The sequence below is a fragment of the Canis lupus genome, chromosome 26, assembly GCF_048164855.1.
Source record: "Canis lupus baileyi chromosome 26, mCanLup2.hap1, whole genome shotgun sequence".
Classification (NCBI taxonomy): Eukaryota; Metazoa; Chordata; class Mammalia; order Carnivora; family Canidae; genus Canis; species Canis lupus.
In genome coordinates this window covers 18998722-19017139 of record NC_132863.1, presented here as the reverse complement: position 1 = coordinate 19017139, position 18418 = coordinate 18998722, and the positions used below count along the sequence as shown (strand labels likewise).

At 46.7% G+C, this 18418-nt stretch overlaps 2 protein-coding genes across 5 annotated transcripts; one reads left to right on the top strand and one right to left on the bottom strand.

Moving 5' to 3' along the window:
* Positions 1–1064: 1064 nt before the first annotated feature.
* Positions 1065–18191, top strand: PRNP (prion protein (Kanno blood group)). Of its 4 annotated transcripts, none has more exons than XM_072800173.1 (3): positions 1074–1225; positions 3572–3669; positions 15773–18191. In XM_072800173.1, exon 3 carries the CDS (start codon positions 15783–15785, stop codon positions 16554–16556), a length of 774 nt encoding a protein of 257 aa, XP_072656274.1. In that variant the 5' UTR covers positions 1074–1225; positions 3572–3669; positions 15773–15782; the 3' UTR covers positions 16557–18191. The 4 variants fall into 4 exon arrangements, with proteins under 4 accessions (XP_072656276.1, XP_072656274.1, XP_072656275.1 ...); XM_072800174.1 differs by having other exon boundaries at positions 1171–1221; XM_072800175.1 differs by lacking the exon at positions 3572–3669 and having other exon boundaries at positions 1065–1225.
* Positions 7317–11546, bottom strand: LOC140618866 (protein KRI1 homolog). Its single transcript, XM_072801864.1, has 2 exons — positions 11174–11546; positions 7317–11055 (listed from the first exon to the last, which is right to left on the bottom strand). Exons 1-2 carry the CDS (start codon positions 11544–11546, stop codon positions 10154–10156), a joined length of 1275 nt encoding a protein of 424 aa, XP_072657965.1. The 3' UTR covers positions 7317–10153.
* Positions 18192–18418: the final 227 nt, after the last annotated feature.

Here is an 18418-nt window from a genome sequence, read left to right as displayed (position 1 = left end):
ATCACCCCATGGGATAGCGTTTTCCAGACCTATCATTTCCCCTTCCCAGCTGACCTTTCAAGGGCCCACCCACATTCACATAAACATCACCCTGTACTGTTTCACATCCCTCTTCTCCCCTTCCTGCCCACTGGTCCCCTCCCACTTGAGTGATCCAGCCTGGAATACAGGTATGTCATCCAGATCCCGTTTCCAATGGGTCTCTTGGTATTTATAAACCTCTTTTCTGGGGCACCTGACTGGTTCAGTGGTTACGCCTAGGCCTTTGGCCCAGGTCGATCCCCAGGGTGCTGGGATCCAGTTCCCCAAAGCGCTCCCCACAGGAGCTTCTCCTGCTTCTATCTCTATCTATGTCTTTGCCTCTCTCTTTCTGTGTCGCTCATGAATAAATAAAATCTTTTTTAAAAAATTTTAATAAATAAATAAAAGTGCCCCAATTGAAGGTAATAATTTAGATAGTTCCCCAAACCCTATTCTCATCCTTCTAACACTTCATCTTTGGCTATCCTTCACATAAGACAAAACTCTACCTAATTCTTAGCAAGAATAATGAGTAAGAATACAGCATTCTGTTTTATACAAGGTACCTCAAGTAACAGGAGTGGACTTGTTAAATGTAGAACATTTCCCCAATCTGTATCAAAATCTAAATCATCTCTCTTGCATAAAATAAGAAATAGAAACTGAATCAGTGAAAGAACAGGTGATGGCCAATGTCCCTCCTAGGCCTCAAATGCTAAGAATTTACGTGAAAATTCATTAATTATGGGCTCAATCCGACATAGCAAGTCTTTTCCTCCTTAGAAATTTCTGGTTACCAAAGTTCCAGAAATTGCCTTCTCATTCCCTAACGTCTCATTTTCTCCATTATGTAACGAGGGAGTTGGGGCTCCGGGCCGAATTTCTTTTTTAAAGATGATTCTACAGTCCATGAGCAACGTCAGGGAGTGATGACTCGCAGAGGCGGTCTCGGCCGGCGCTAGGTTTAAGCGACTGGGACGCCGGGGCGCGCTCCGCAGGTCCGCACCTTTTCCCGGAACCGCCCGAGCCCGGGAGCGCGCGCCAGGCCGCGTGGTCTCGGGTCCCCGCGCCGACCTCGGCCGGCGAGCGCCGCCGCCTCCCTTCCCCGCCCCCGGCCCTCCTCCTGGGCGGCGCTTGTCGCCAGCCTCCGCGCCAGTCGCTGACAGCTCCAGCCCAGCGAGCTTCTCCTCTCCCAAGAAGGCAGGTAAACAGCCTGGGGGCCTTTCCTGCGCCCGGCGCGGGGCGGGGGGCGGGAGCACCGCGGAGCCCGAGGGCGCGAAGCGGGGGCCTTGGGGCCGGGGCGGACCTTGGCCGCGGGGAGGGGAGGGGGCTTCCCCGAGGGCGCGTGGCGCAGCCGGCCCGCCCCAGGGTGCGCGTTGGTTTCGGGTGACGCGGCGTGGTTTTGCTTTTCTGGTTGGGATCGGGGGCGAGGGGCGCGGCCCTCCCGGGGAGGGATGGCGTGTGTCGCGCTGTCTGGGCCTCCCCCACGCGGGTCCGCGGCCGGAGGAGCCAGAGGTGCGCGGACGTGGGGGCGATCGCCCCCCTGGGAAGCCCGGGAGGGCCGCGAACGGCTCCAGGGGGAGGCGCCGGGGGGCCGCCCTCCCGCCGGCGGGCCGAGGTCCGGGCTGCCCCGAGGGTGCGCGGAGGACACCGAGGCCTCGGCGAGAGGGGAGTCCCGGGCGCCCGGGGCCTCCTCCGCGGGCGAGGTCCTCCCGACAGGCGGCCCCGCGGGTCTAGCCGTCTGCGGGGCGGCCCTGGAGCGGGCGGGCGGCCGTGGGCGGCGCCTCGGGCCTCTGCCGGGTGGGGCCGCTCGGGCCCGGAGTGCCGGCCGCGGGGGACTCGTCGCCTGCCCCAACATTATTATCTTCATGGCTGCGTATTTTTCTTTCACGTGGAGCATCACGGTTTAATAAGCAGTTCCCCACGTGCTGAGCATTTTGAGATGCTTCTCTTTTTCTTGGTAAAACTCCAGGTGGAATAGGATTAGATTTTTACGAATCAAATTAGCAGAAAAAAATAGGAACAGAAAATTGAGGGACACTTGGATGGTTCAGTGGTTGAGCATCTGCCTTTGGCTCAGGTCGTGATCCGGGTCCTGGGATGGAACCCCGCGTGGGGCCCCCTGCAGGGAGCCTGCCTCTCCCTCTGCCTATGTCTCCGCTTCTCTCTCTCTCTCTCTCTCTCTCTCTCTCTCTCGGATAAATAAATAAAATATTTTTTAAAAGAAAATGAATAAAAAAGATCAGACCTCTGGAAAAATGAACATCCCTCTCAGATGTTAAAAAGAAAGAGAAAAATCACCGGTGGAATGAACAATTTAACATACACAACCACCGAGGAGCTCTTAAAATGAAAAAGAATTAGCTGGAAAGGGAAAGAGAGCAGAGAGCTAGGATGTGATTTTTATCTTAGTTGTATCTGACACATTTTTTTCATACTTGTGAAAGGAAAATGTCAAGATTTTAATAGATAAGTGGTGAAATGATGGACCATTCACAGAACAAAATGTAGATGAAAGGAAGCCTGAGTTACTTCGCATCTACTAAATGAACAAAAACAGTCACAGTAATAGTAACAGCAACCCCTATGAGAAGTCTGCAATGAAACTTACATATTCAGTTATTTGAGGATGTGGCTAGGTGTTGGGGCTAGAAAGATGGCTCTGCTACTGATTTTGTGACTTTGGACAGGTCACCTTAATTTCCTAATCCTGCTCTTGTACATTTATAAAATAGAGGAAGTGAAATCTGCTTCCAAGTTCGTTGCCAATATTAATTTTACATGAAACTGACCCTTGGTATGTCTACCTTTATTCTTTTCCTATTTACACCCCAACTGGGGATGTCATGAATTATTACACATTTTTTTTGTAAAACAATCTGGCAATGTATTAAGTTAAAAGTGGTGACCCAGAAAACCCTACTCCTGGGGATTTACCTGCAATGGAAGAAACAAGCAAACAAAGAAAATAAAAGCCATATGCCAGCACATATTGGTGCAGAATGATCTAAAATTAGAACCAGTTGGGAAACAACCAAAATGTATAACAGGGCAGTAGCTCAGAAAATCGTGGCATAATAACTGGAAGGAGCATTATGTAACCATCAAAAGTCATGATTTTGGAGTCTCTGGTATATGGGAAAAACTGACAAATCAAAGTTCAGGTTTCTAAACTATTTACTCAAGCGTGAATGCATATGTGAAAAATCTGAAAGAAAAAGCATTAAAAAATGGACATTTTAACAGAAGTTAGAGGTGATTTTAATCTCCCTTTTTTTGGTATACTACTTTTACCAAATAATGCAATTTTTAAAATAGGTCACATATCTCAATTTTTAAAACGATACGGAACCAGTTTCCTCTGTGTCCTGTTTGCTGGTTGGTTTTTTTTCACATGACCTCGTTTTTTTTTTTTTCAAATATTGTCTCTTTTTTTTTTGGAATAGACTTATTAATGGTTTAGTAATTTATATATTAGGTTTTTCTTTTAAGGAATCAGTTCTAAGATTTATTTACCAATTCTAGTTTTTTCTTTGTTGTTGTTTTTAAGGATTCCTGAATATATTTGAAAACTGAATAATTTCAGCCACGCCGAAGCAGTCTGTCTTCTCAGAGACAGAAATCCAGCTCAGCTGAGCCACGACAGATGTATGTACCCTGTGGAATCTCTTTGGTCTTCTGATGGCTGAAAGTCTCCAACTGTCATAGAAAATAAGGGTCTGGAAAGGCTGTGATCACAGGCCCCTGCTCGGGAGGCCACTCAGGTCTATATATGTAACTCCTAGCCATTGCATCATCCTTGGAAAATCAGCTTGATTTTGTAGAGAAAGGGTCACAGCTTTCTCTACAATTATGCTGAATTATGGAAGGAAGCAGCCATTTAAAAAAAATACAGTAAAACAACAATCACATAACAAACATTTCTGCACCAAATTAACACCAAAGGTGACTATCAACCAGCTGACAAAAGGATTTATGAGGTGAAAGGTTTTCCAAGCTGTAGTTTTATCTTACCTATTCTATTCTGCCTTTGGGATCTTATTTCTTCTCCTAAGCCAACTGTATCAGCTGTGAACTACTTGTATTAAACATTCACGTTGTCCAGGCATCTAACCCAGTGATGGTGCTGCATTGTAAAATAATCCTTGAATGAATACCGTGCTTGGCAGTACTTACTTAGAGCATTATTTTTTTCTTCAATTTGTTAATCCCTTATTTGGGCTGCATTCTACTTATTACTGCTAACCTATCATGTGATCACTGTGCTGTTTCTTGAAAAGCATTATAAATGTGGTTAAGTGTTGTGTTCCTGAGGACCTAGTTCTGAAGCCTGTTTAGGATTTAGGACTGCAATCCCCTGGGAAGCTTTTAATCGATCCCCAAGTCCCATCACTAGATACTCGCAGGCTGTCGGCCTGCAATAGGCTCCAGCAACGTTGTTTTTTAAAGGCTCTTCAGGGATCCCTGGGTGGCTCAGCAGTTTGGCGCCTGCCTTTGGTCCAGGGCATGATCCTGAAGTCCTGGGATCGAGTCCCATGTCAGGTACCCTGCATGGACCCTGCTTCTCCCTCTGCCTGGGTCTCTGCCTCTCTCTCTCTCTCTCTCTCTCTGTGTGTGTGTGTGTGTGTGTGTGTGTGTGTGTGTGTATCTCTGATGAATAAATAAAATCTTAAAAATAAAATAAAATAAAATAAAATAAAATAAAATAAAATAAAATAAAAATAAAATAAAGGCTCTTCAGATAATTCTGATGACAGACCAGGCTGGGGTTCCTTTGCCTTATTCAATCCAGGCCTGGATCTCAGGGTACCAATGCAGCCCTACATCTCAAAATGTTTTTGCAAAATTTTGTATCGCTTGCATCAGATTCTTTAAGGAGCAGTGTCCCAAAAAGATTTAAATAAATAAATGAAGGTTCTACTTAGCCCTAGAAAGAGAAAGGATTTTCCTGGGGACTATGGAGAGTGGGAGAAGCCATTTGGTGCCACTTCCCAATTTAACCAATTAGGTTTCAAGTTTTAACATGTTCTAAGTACTAGAAGTTTGGCCCATGGCACATGACCATTAGGCTAGTTCCTACCAGCTCTGACTCTCTTATCTCCATCCATAAATGAGAATAGGATGAATTGGGGTACTCTATGGATCTTCTTTCAGGTTACATTTCTCTGTCATTTGTTCATGCACCAGTGCCACATGATCTTTACAATGCCACATGGAGCTTTACAATATATCCTAATACCTGGCAGGCCAGGCATGCCCTAGGATTTCTTCCTGTTCAGTGATTTTTTTTTTTTTCTGACTTCTTAATTTTGAGTATCACATTATCATGTTCTTTAAAATCCCCTTTGAATTCTGACTGAAATTGTGTTGACTTGATGGATTATTTGAAGATAAATTGGCATCTTTCAATATTGGTTTTCCCAACCAAAAACATTGTATGGCTTGGGTTTTCTGGGATTTGTTTTTCCCCCTAGTCTTCCTTTACATCTCCAGTAAATTTTTTTAGCTTTCCTCATACAAGTCTTATTTAACCTAAAGTTAAATCTTACATACTGTAAAAATGTGTTACTGTCATTATGGATGGAATGGCAATATAGAACATTATAGATGGAATGTTTCATCTGTGCTAAATCTTCTCACTAATTACAATTAATTTGGGTACTCGCTGGTTTTTTGCATATTGATTTCAAAAACTGCCACCCAAATGAGCTCACTTCTTTATTTTAAGACATTTTGGGCTGATTTTCCAAATACAAGACTGTACCTGGCTAGCACTTCCATAACAATGTAAAATAACAGTGCCTACTTGCATTTTTGTCTTGTTCACTACACTAATGAGATGTCTTTCGTTTTTCCTTTAAGGTGAGGTATAGGCTGAGTATTTGTGGTGGGTGGCAATTCTTGATGGAAAGGGACTGTCTTCTAGTTCTATAGAAACTTTAACAGCTTAAGCTTAAGAAATCAAGAATGAAGGTTGATGTTAATTGAAAACTTTTCAGTATCTGCAGAGAATCCTATGGCTTTGTCTTCTTCACCTATTAATAGATTTCCTAATTTTGAGCCATCCTCACATTCCTAAAATAACCCTTACTGGTCACAGTGTATTCTTCTTTTGATAAATTGTTAAAATCAGTTTGGCAGTATTTTCTTTTGGGTTTTGGCATCCATAGTGGCAGAGGCTGGGTGAACTAGGGGCGCGAACCCTGCACTTGAACTGCTGAGGTTTCAATCTCGTCCCTTTGCCCCTTGGCTGTAGACAGTGCTTCTCAGCTCAAGATGCCCTAACACTTATCTCTGCAGAGTTCCAGATTCTTCAAACAATTGCTTAAATTGATACTTCTATTTGAACATCTCATAGATGTAGCCAAGTTACTGTGTCTATACCACAGCTCCCAGTTTTCTCTCCAAGCAGAGCTCTTTACCTGTCTTCCCGGTTTCAGGAGATGGCATCACCCACCCAAGCTAAATATCTTTTAGTCACTGTCATGTCCCCAGCCACTACCACAATGCTAGAACCTTAGAGGACACTTAAATATTTGTTGAATGAATCACTAAGTTATGGTACTATAAGTATTACATTGTAATATGTAATTTAGGACAATTTTTTCCTCCATTTCTTTTATGGTTGTTGGTCAACTCAAATTTTCTATGTATTTAAAAATTGGGACATACTAGTTGTTCCATAGATATTTGTTGACTTAATTAATTCTGGTCAATATTTATTATTTATGTTTTAACAGAAAAGCAGCCCACCCCACATCGATATTTTAATTCATAAAATACATTTGCATTTGGAAGGTTGTTGCTCTTTTAAAGCCTTCTCTTTCTAAGGTTATTTGGCCTCTCCCATTCCCCATGTGGAGCTATGTAGTGGGGTGTGTTTGTATGTGTATTGCATTTTCAGGTCACTCGATTTCATTTAGAAATTCCTCATTTTTCTGGGTTTTATTTATTAAGTTCTGCTTTCATGTCTGTTCTTTATAACTACGATGCTTTATCCGGAAATTCTCTCTTTCTGTTTTCTTTCTTTTTGAGTTGAATAATCATTTATCTTCATTCTTTCTGTTCAGTTACACCACCCACACTCCTTGGATGTTTACATGGGTTCCTTTATCCCCACACCCTTGCCTTCTTGGCATCATCCAACTCTCCTGTGCATTAGGTTTGGTTTGGCTATTTTTTTCTTTCTGGCTAAACTGATAATTATAAGTGATATATCATTTGGCCAGGGTCCCATTTTATCTGATTCTTTTTTTTTTTTTTAATTTTTATTTATTTATGATAGTCACAGGGGGGGGGGGGGCAGAGAGAGAAGCAGGCTCCATGCACTGGGAGCCTGATGTGGGATTCGATCCCGGGTCTCCAGGATCACGCCCTGGGCCAAAGGCAGGCGCCAAACCGCTGCGCCACCCAGGGATCCCCATTTTATCTGATTCTTAATGATTTTGAATATCTTTTCAAGCCTTTTGGCTTTCCTCTTCTGCAAATTACCAGTTTTTGTATCTTTTGGCCCTTTTGTCTATTGGAATTACTGCTCTTACTGCTTTGCAAGAATTCCTTGTAGGTTCTAGAAATGAATCCTCTGTTGGTCATAAATACTACAAATATTTTTTTACCATTATGCACTCCTCTTAACTTTGTCCATAGTGTTCTTCAAAGCATTAAACAAGAATCCTTAACTTTCACGTCATAAAATTCTTATTTGCCATTTGATTTGTGCTTTCTGTTTAAAAAGTCCTCCCTCCAGACCTCCCCCAGGTCACACAGACATTCACCTGTAGTTTCTTCTTACAACGTGCTTTTACCTTTCTCAGGTCTGTATTCTATCCAGAGTCTGCTTTTGGTGGTCTTGCATGTGGTGTTAGGGATCTAGTTTTATTTTTCTTCAGTTTCCAGAAGCATCTGCTAAACAGCGTTCCTTTCTCCATCGATTTGTGATGCCTGCTTTATTGTATATCAAGTCCTTGCTAAAGTATATATACAAAGGCTTATCTCTGAATGTACCCTTCTGCTCTCATTGGCCTGTTGGTCTGTTCCTAGTTCCTAGGCTTTCACTATGTAGTCTTTATTGCTCTGGCTTTGTAGTCAGATTTAATGTCTGATACAATAGATTCCTTCTTTTCTGTTCCTTTTTAAAGTTGAGTTTGCTATTCATGGACATTTCTTTCACCTTGTAGGTTATTGAACTCCTCCTCAAAAAAACCCAGGTGGACTTTGCATTGGCATTTTATTGAAATAATAGGTTTATTTGGGGGTAATTGACAGACATCTCTCTAAGTCATCCCAGTCAAAGCCATGGAATACCTTTCCATTTTTACAGATCATCTTCAATGTTCTTTATTGGAATTTAAAAACTTTTGCCCCAGTCTTATTTTTTCTCAGTTAAGTCAGTTCCTGGATACTTTACAGTTTGGTTTGCTATTGTCATTATCTTATTTCTTAAATTTTTCTTCTAGTTGATTATTGCTGGTGTAGAGAAACGCTGTTTATGTAGGCCAGTCTTGTATCCCATAGCCTTGCTGAATCTCTAGTACTGGGTCTCATGTCATCGCTGATGAGCCTGTTGGATTTTCTGTTTATGATCACTTTAATTGCAAATAATGATGGCTAGCTCTTTTCTTGAAGTTCTTGCCCTGGTTACTTCTTTGTCTCTGCCTATGGCATTGGACAGGACCTCCAGTCCTGTGACGATGGACATCCTTGCCTTATTTCTGATCTTAGAAACCTCTAAGAAACATCTTAGAAACATCCACCAAGTATGTTTGCTGATTTTGTTATATAACCTTTATCAAATTAGGGGAGTTTTCTCCTATTCCTAGTCTGCTAAGAGTATTTTTCATTTTCTTTTTTTTTTTCCAAGTATTAGGTATTGACCTTTGTCAAATACTTTGTATCTTTTTTGTTCTGTTTTTCACTATTTGTTTTTTATTTTTGTCATGCTGGATGTGGGAGCTTGAAATCTAGAGGTGATGGGTATTCCTCATCTTACCCCCTTGACAAACACAGCTGAGATGAGCCCAGGAAACCTCTGAACAGGGGACATTCAGACAAGGGCAGAGCCTGTATGCCTGCCTTCCGCCAGCTGGGCCTTCCTCACAGGCAGAGAGGGAGGGCTCCCAGGGACACCCACTCAGGGCCTGATTCAAGTACTGTAGTTTGCACTGGACCACCCATGCCCCTCACTGGTCCCAAAGCCCCTACCCTTCTGAGATCTGGGGGCGGAAGGGGGAACTGTGGCCACTGTGGGCTAATAAAGCCATTTAACTTGGCTGTGGCTGGGCTCAGCATTTTTTTTTTAAAGATTTCATTTATTTAGCCATGAGACACAGAGAAAGAGGCAGAGAGAGAAGCAGACTCCCTGCGGGTAGCCTGATGTGGGACTTGATCCCAGGGCCTCAGGATCATGACCTGAGCCAAAGACATTTGCTCAATCACTGAGCCACCCAGGTGTTCCTGAGCCCAGCATTTGAGGGATGGGGTCCAAGGTGTGTCAAGGTAAGATGCTGGGGGAAGCTTATTAGGTAGTTGTTGGCTTCCACATCTGTGCGACAGGAAGACTTCTTTGCCCACAAGTAGACACAGGGTCTATAACAGTGCATGAGGGAGATGCATCCTGGGGCTTGACTGGAGGGAAGGAACCCCAGGGCCCCTGCTCAGAGGGCAGGCACTCTTGGGACCCTGGTGCCTCCTCCATTGCCTGCCCAGCTGGCAGAAGTGCAGCCACTTGGGGTTGAGACCCAAGGCCTAAAGTCTCTGGAGACTAAACTCAAGGCCACCAGGTGTCACCTTGCCTCCAAGATATGCCTTTTGCCCCTCCTCCACCCCTGAGAGACTGACTTCTGGTTGGGTGACACCAGGCCCAACTCTTCCTGTGCTGGGGGACTCCCAGGCTGGGGCTGCTTCCTGCAGGCCGCATCAGGTGCCAGCAGCTGGGCCTGTGGGCCGCTTTGTCTCACTGTGGCTTCTGTGAGTGTCACCGTCTCCTCTGGGCAAAGTGACTTGAAGATATGCCTCTTTTACCATGAGTTCTGGGCCTTCCGGCTGTACAGCCTCTGATCTTGTGCTCCTCAGGCTCAGACCTGCACCTGCAGGTTTTCCTCAGGGAGCACCTCTGGTTCGGTTCATTGACTTGTCAGAAGAAATCATAGGGAACCGCGGTGTGGTTCTTAAAGCGACAGGGCAGGTCATCAGTGGTGTCCTCGTCGTCCAGCCAGTAAGAACTCAGACTCCTCCAGGTACTCCTCCAAGATCTTGTCTCTAGAGGCGAATCCGGGCTTTCCCTGCCCCTCGGCCCCAGCAAAGGGCCACTCGCCGGGGCCACTCGTGCTTCCTCCAGCCGGTGCTTCCCCACCCCCCCACCCCGCAGCTGGCTGGGTCGCAGTCGGGGTCCTGGGGTGTAGCTGCTACTGGCTCCAAGCTCCACCCTGCTCAGGCCCAGCCCTGTGTCCCGGATTCGGTCATCTTCAAGCCCTTTGTCGTCCTCAGATTGTGTCTCCTCCTCCTCCGTGGGGCCACAGCTGGTCTCCAAAACCTGTGTGCATGAGCTGGTCATGCCCCGTGGGCTCCAAGTCGTCCTCAAGGTCCTGCTCCTCAGAGCCCAGCGTCTCGTGCCTGTGACCCGCCGCAGCCTCTCCAGCTTGGCCAGAATCTCCCTCCCTTCTGGTCCTTCAGCTGCTTGAGCTCCCCCTGCTCCATGGTCTTCTCCCTCCTCCTTCGCCCCCGCCTCTCCTCCGCCTCCCCGCCGCTTGCCGCGCTCATTCTCTGGGGGCAGCGAGGACGCCATACTTGGAGGGTGGGGCTCGACCGAAGCCCCGCCCCTTCCGGCTCCTCCAAGCGGAAGTGGTTCTTGTGCTGTGCGCGGTCCTCCGGCTCCTTCGGAAACAGCCTCGCTGAGGGGTCGTCCAGGGCGGTCTGGAGAGCGTGGGGGCCCCGCTTCTACCTCTTCCTCTTCCTCCTCTTGGGCGCCGTCCCCCTCCTCGTAGTGTTCGCTGAGGCTGTAACCCCGCAGGAAGCGCTCCCCTTCTCCAGCCTGGACTGTTCTGATATCCCTTGAGGTGAGCCGGTGCTTTCGGGGTGCCAGGGCTGTGGCTGCCCTCCTGCCCCTCCTGCCCCTCCTGCCCCTCCGGCGCTCCACGTAGGCAGCCTCCCGCACCCCGGGCTTTGGCACAGTTCGCCCCCGCCCGGCAGTGCCCTGGCTGCCCTCCGCCAGTGCCAGGAAGCTTTCCTTGAGCCGCTGGAATCTTCTCGAAGGTCTCCACGTCTGAGTTTTCCTCCTCAGAGTATTTGCCTTCTCTCCGCGAGATCGCCTTCCTTCCAGAGCCCTTCGGGCGCGCAGGCTGCGTCTTCATTCGCTTCTCTTGGGCCGCCGGCGCTTCCTCGCCCTCGCCCTCCGAGGACAGTGCTGCTCTCTGATGCGAGGTGGCGTCTCTCATAAATGCGGGGTCCTTCAGCAAGGGGAGAGGGCTGTAGAAGCCCCGCTCTCGCTGGGCGTCAGATGCCACACGCCCCGCTGCCCCCAGAGCCATCGTTAGGCCGCTGGAGCCCTTGGTGGCTGGGGTCGCCGTCGCACTGAGTGGGGTGCAGCCGGGCGGCTCTGCCCTCCGTGTCTTGCAGTGGACCAGAGGTGCAGGCCACAGCCTGACCGTTCAGAGTGTCTTCTGGGAATGGTGGCCCCGCCAGGCACTCAGAAAGCCCGTCTCCATCGCCGTCAGTTTCCCTCACCAGCACTGCGATCCTAGGTGTGTCGCATGATGTCTCTGACTCTTGGTAGCCTGATTGGCAGCGTGAGGGGAGAGAGTCCGAGTCTGCATTCAATAATGGAAGATCTTCCTCATTTTGTCACAAAGGGAAAGAGATTCTCTCCAAGGTCTTGTGTAAGCGTTGAGTCCCTCTTAGGTTTAGAAATGACACTCTACTTCAAAATGTAGTTGTTATTTTTAAGACTTTTCATAAGTAAATGTTGCTGTTGTTCCCAACTGATTCTAAAAGGATCTTGTCCTCATATAAACTGTGCTTAAGCAACTTTATCCAACATTTGGCTTTAGTAAAGTGCCGAACAGCAACATGTGTCCGTGGCCTCCTGCCTCCTGGTCTTTCTTGTCCCACATACATAGCTTGGTAAGAGTGAGGAGGGAGAGCCAAGCCCTTCATTTGGCTCCCTCCAGACCTGCTCCACCTTTCTGTGTTCTGTCCATGCAATTGCCTCATTCAGAAATCTGGGTGCTACTTTGACTCTGGTTCCAGTTTCTCACCCTTCACATCAAACACCGAGCCCTCCAGAAGCTTCCTTCTAATCAGACCATCCATGACTCTCCTTACCTGGCAAGGCCAGCTTCTCTACCTTAATCACTGCAGTAGCCTTGAAATTAGTTTCCCTGTATACACACATACACACACACACACACACACACACACACACAGAGACAAGCCCCAGTCCAGCCTCCACAATATTCTTTCTCAAAGGGAACCCAGAACTCTTCACTGGCTCCCTGGAACCTTCAGGATCAAGTTCTGACTACTTAATGTGCCTTATAATTAGGTTGCCTCTATTAACCTACTGAGACACTCTGAAGTATTCATAAAAGGGGCACTGTTAACGTTAGCACCAGGAACAACAGGTGTGAATTGTCCCAGGGAAGCCAGGATGTCCATTCGCCTTGCCGGTGAAGCCCTTCACTGCCGGAGCCCACCTGCCTCTCCACCACACATGGAAGCTCCGCTCCCATGAAGCCCCCTGCAGCCCCTAGGCCTGCCAGGATTCTCTCTCATGCCTGTCTCCACTCTGAATGCCCAGTGGCCTCTCCCACCTCCTGCACCTGGCTTCCCCAGGACCAGGTCCTTCTCTGAGCCTCCTTTACTATGTGGTGTCACCATCAGCTCACAGGTCTACATGAGCTTATGGAGCTGTGACTCTTACAGCCTCAGATAAGGCATGTTCAAAGTTAGTCTCGGTGTTACTCCCCGTGCACCATGGTCTTCCTCCTGCCCCAGCTGTTTCAGGTCTCCTCAACAGCCAGCCAGTGTCCCGTGGTGGATGGCACATGAAATCAACATTTTATATAACTGGACCATAGATGTTAGGCAGCTGGTCAGGACAGAAAAGAGTGTTTTGAAAATTCATAAATATGGCTCACTTTTGTAACAATTTAATTTTTAGTTTGGTTAGTGTGCTTTATTACAGATGTTTCCACACTCGTCCATTCGTTTAGCATTTATTGTGTAGGGCTGTGAGCCATGCACCCCCACTTAAGTACTAGAGGCACTGCTGTGGGCAAAGCAAAACTCCCACTCTGGGGGAGCCCGCACCCCCATGGAGAAGGTGAACAGCAAGCAGATAATAAATCATAGATGTCAGGTAGGCAGCCCTACTCTGGAGAAAAATGAAGCAGGATAAGGGGAAAAGATGTGGGGTGCTGAGTTAGGTAGAGTGATATGAGCAGCCCCGTGGAGGTGACATTAGAGCAGACTTGAGCCATAAGAGTAACTGGAGGGAGATCCTTTCAGGCCCCAGGAGCAGCAAGTGCAAAGGCCCTGAGATGGGAAAGTGCTTATCAAATGTGAGGAGCAGGGGGAGACCAGAGAGAGGCAGGCAGCTGGAGACAGGTCATGTGGGACCCAGCCAACATGGTCAGGACTTGGGGTCTCACCCTGAACACAATGGAGTGCCACTTGTGGGGAAGGGAAGAGGCATGGTGTGACCTACATATTAAAAGGTTGTCTGAGCCTCTGGGCTGCTGAGTAGAGAACAACAATGGAGGTCAGGAGGAAAAGCAGGGAGGCTGGTTGGAGACTGTTGAAAGACCCTCATGAGAAGCAACAGAGGCTTTACCCAGGATAGTGAGGTGTGTTGGGAAATATGAGTAGTTTCAGGATTTAGGATTTATTTTCAAGGTAGAGCTGATAACATTTGCTGGTAGATTCATTGTGTGCTGTGAGAAAGGAAACTCAAGAATAACTCCAAGGTGAGTGTGGGGGTGACACCTGGCTGGCTCAGTCTGTGGAGCACGCAACTCTTGATCTTGGGGTTGTAAATTCGAGCCCCACATTGTGCATGGAGTTTACTTTAAATAAATAAATAAATAAAATCTTTAAAAAAAAAAAAGAACTCTAGGGTGTCGACTTGGTTTGGCTCATTGGGGTGAAACGAGTAGTTGACCTAAAACCCCATCAGATCAGAAGCTATTGACTGGGGTGGCACACCCCCAGTTCAGTTCCCTGCAGTGTAAGCAGAAGCATGGATAGCACAGAGCCTGAGAGCTGGAGCCCATGAGCAAGTGGAGAGTACACCAGGGAGAGGCCTGTAAAAGCCTAGAGGCAGGGCCTAGAGATGCAAGAAGGCCAGCTGGCATGTCTCAGGACCCTGCTCCTCTGACCCTCCCCAGAAGAGCCTCCAAAAATCTCGATTGATTGGCATGATTGCAGCAGTTGAACCTGGCTCATAACTTTCAAATATATTTTTATTTACCTATGGCCAAGATTTTTCAATAAGGACAGTTAGAAGCGTAAATGGGATGTGAATCATTTACTTATTTCATTATTCTCCTTCCCCTGAAGGTCTGTGTGTCTTTGATCTCTGCCCTTAGAACTGAGCACCCAGGGTAAATGAGGTGGTTAATCTGAAAGGAGATTTTCATTTGATGAGTGTACATTCTGCAAAGGGTCCTAAATTATTATCCAGGACAACTTGTTTGACAATTCCTAAACTGTGCCGGCCCTTTTCAGTAAGACATGTTTCTTTAGTACCAAAAATTAGGAGAAAATAAGTCCCTCCTAAGCCATTAAATGCTGAACTGAAACTCATCCAGGGACTTGTGAATACAGCCATTTTTACCCTGCTCTGCGCAGCTCTTTTTATGGAAAATGAATTTATAAGCAGGCATGCAAAATCCTGCACGTTTCCTGTTTTCAAAAAATATCGTATTGAGAATTACTCTGAGGAAATTCTCATTGGCATTTATATGTTTAGAGGGCATTAATCCCTTCCCTTAACAAATAACTATTGTGTGCTGCTCTGCCAGGCACGGCCCCAGCCCCTGAGGAGGAAGCAGCAGACAAGACTCCCTCCCCACTGGCACTCATTCCCACAGATGAAAGAAGACAAGAGCCTCTGATTTTCAAAGTTAATTACTGCAAAGCTCAATCAGGGGGCTTCCTAACTACCAAGACTTCCATAGGGGCCACACCAAGGTCTCAGAAGATTCCAGAAGAGGCTACAACCAGGGTCCTCAGAACAGTTCACACAGCAGCTAGGGACTCATCTCCACTCCCAGCCCCCAGGAGTGGCTGCTCAAGTGAATGACCCCATATTGGTGAATAAAGGATTCCCCTTGGTGTAGAGGCCCCAGACCCCACAAGAGCCAGTGTCCCTTATGACAGTCCAGTGGCCATAGCTTCCAGGGTCCCCACAAGGACATAGCTGGTTACAATAATCACTGCCCTAAAGATACTCGAAACTATGGCAGACCCAGCCCAGATGCAGTTTATCAATCAGGTTATTTTTACCATAAGCAACGTGCTGACATTCCATCTTTATCAGGTTTCCAGGAAATAGAGCCAGAAATTATCTTAAGGTCAAATTTGTCCTTAAGAAGGAGAGAGAGTTGTGTTAACACTTTATTTGAAATTTTGTCGTAAGTGCCGCAAAGGAGAAACGAGAGTGGGAAGCCTTGATGACCGATGTGCAGATGTTCTCGCTGTGCATTCATTCATTATGCAGCACACGTAGGATGCTGACACCCTTCTTGTTTTGCAGATAAGTCATCATGGTGAAAAGCCACATAGGCGGCTGGATCCTGCTTCTCTTTGTGGCCACATGGAGTGACGTGGGCCTCTGCAAGAAGCGGCCGAAGCCTGGAGGATGGAACACAGGGGGTGGGAGCCGATACCCAGGCCAGGGTAGCCCTGGAGGCAACCGCTACCCACCCCAGGGCGGTGGTGGCTGGGGTCAGCCCCATGGTGGTGGCTGGGGTCAGCCTCATGGTGGCGGCTGGGGTCAGCCCCACGGTGGTGGCTGGGGACAGCCACATGGTGGTGGTGGTTGGGGTCAAGGTGGTGGCAGCCACAGTCAGTGGGGCAAGCCCAATAAGCCCAAAACCAACATGAAGCACGTGGCAGGAGCCGCAGCAGCCGGGGCGGTAGTAGGGGGCCTTGGTGGCTACATGCTGGGGAGTGCCATGAGCAGGCCACTCATTCATTTTGGCAATGACTATGAGGACCGTTACTATCGTGAGAACATGTACCGCTACCCCGACCAAGTATACTACCGGCCAGTGGATCAGTACAGCAACCAGAACAACTTTGTGCGTGACTGCGTCAACATCACTGTCAAGCAGCACACAGTGACCACCACCACCAAGGGGGAGAACTTCACAGAGACCGACATGAAGATCATGGAGCGTGTGGTGGAGCAGATGTGTGTCACCCAGTACCAGAAGGAGTCCGAGGCTTACTACCAAAGAGGGGCAAGCGCCATCCTCTTCTCCCCGCCGCCTGTGATCCTCCTCATCTCGCTGCTCATTCTCTTGATAGTGGGATGAGGAGGGCCTTCCCATTCCCTGCACCATCTTAATCTTTTACAGGTTGGGGGAGGGGGTGTCTACCTACAGCCCTTTAGTGGTGGTGTCTCATTCCCGCTTCTCTCTTTAGCACCCATAGGCTAATACCTTGGCATTGATGGTGCTGGGAAACATAGAGCAGACCCAGGATGCTATTTATTCAAGCCCCTCTGTGATTAAATCCTACAGGGGCCAGTAGTAGTGTTGGGCTGAGAATAATAGCAAATAATCATTGGTTGGTCTAGGCTGAATTTTTTTTTTTTTTTCGTCTAGTGCACCAGATTGGGGCTTAAACAATTCTCAAAACAGTCTTCAAATACCTTTATCTAAAAACCTCTGGCTCCTTCCCCAGCTAGAGCTCAGGACGCTAATGCCCCATTATAGCAGTAATTTCATAGCAACTTGGGGGAATGCCTCTCTTCCGTTAAAAAAAACAAAAACAACAACAAAAAAAACACCTGATTGCATTTCCCTGTTCAAAGAGCATTTCTGCCAAATTTGAAAGAAGGCCATGTGCTACTCATTCAAAAAACAAAACCAGAAATCCTTCGCTCTTGGATTCAGGCTCAGCCCGCCGGAGAGCATGTGCCCTGCGTCTGCACAGAACTGGGATGATGTTTTGCATTTTGCAGTGTGGGCTCCCAGCAGCCATAGCATCAAGTGTAAATATTTATGCAACACTGGACCCCGGCAGAGGATATTTTCATAGGGAATGAACGTAACCAACAGAATGAAAATGATAAAATATTCCCACACTTGGGAGTGGTGCCCTTGGAGGCAAGCTCCCATTTTGGACATTTAAAGCACCTACAGGTGGCATTCCTTTCTTTCACAACATAAACTATAGATAATTAAGGCAGTAAAAAAAATTTGAACTGCCTTCTAGGCACTGAGAGCAAATCTTTACTCATTTACCTGCAAACCAGAATGATTCTGGCCTAGAGTAAGGTGCAGGTGTTAAAATAACCATTATCCTAGAGGATTGCATAACAGAGAAAATGATTCGTAGACAAAAATGATCTCACTTCATCTTTGCTGTCTCATAATTGTCAAAAATCAGAATTATGTTAAGTCCTAGTTTCTATAATCAGTTTTTGAATCAAAGGATGGAAGGCCATCCACAAAAATATCTTAGGTCAGAGATGACAGAAATATCCACTCAGAGTGGAAAAAAAGGAATTCTGTTCATTGTTATTTAAGTAAGGTGAAATTATTGTCTAGATCGTTCAATATCATCACCTAGCAGATAAATTTAGCATTCTGCAATGTTCCTGGCTTGCACTGGGCATTTAATGTAAAAAAAAAAAAAAAAGAGTTATTATATATATACATATATTGTGTATGACAAACTTAGAAATTTCAGTTAGAGGGGTTAACATCTGATACATCTAATGCACACCTGGTTTTGTAAGGTACTAAATACTTAATATGTAGAAAACCCTTTGCGTGGTCCTCAGGCTTACGTGTTCATTGAATAGTTTTGTATGATAGATCCAACATGGTCTTCAAAATATGCATGTACTTTATATTTTCTATATTTGTAACTTTGCATGCACTTGTATAAAAAAAAGTATAAATGTTCAAAATCTTGAATTAAACAGGAGCTAAGTGAACGTGTTCCACGGCGTCCGCAGCGACATTTATCACTGTGCCCTGCATTGGCAGGGCCATTGGGGTGAATTAGAGCAAGCCAAGGCCAGTGTCCCGTGCACCTCCCCTGGTCCTGCCCTCAGCTGTACTCCCAGTCCCACGCCAGGTGCTCCCTACTGCCTTTTCATTTTTTCCCACAAATATCTTAAATGTGCTTGGCACTGAGTAAATGGTAGAGGCACTATTGCAACAGA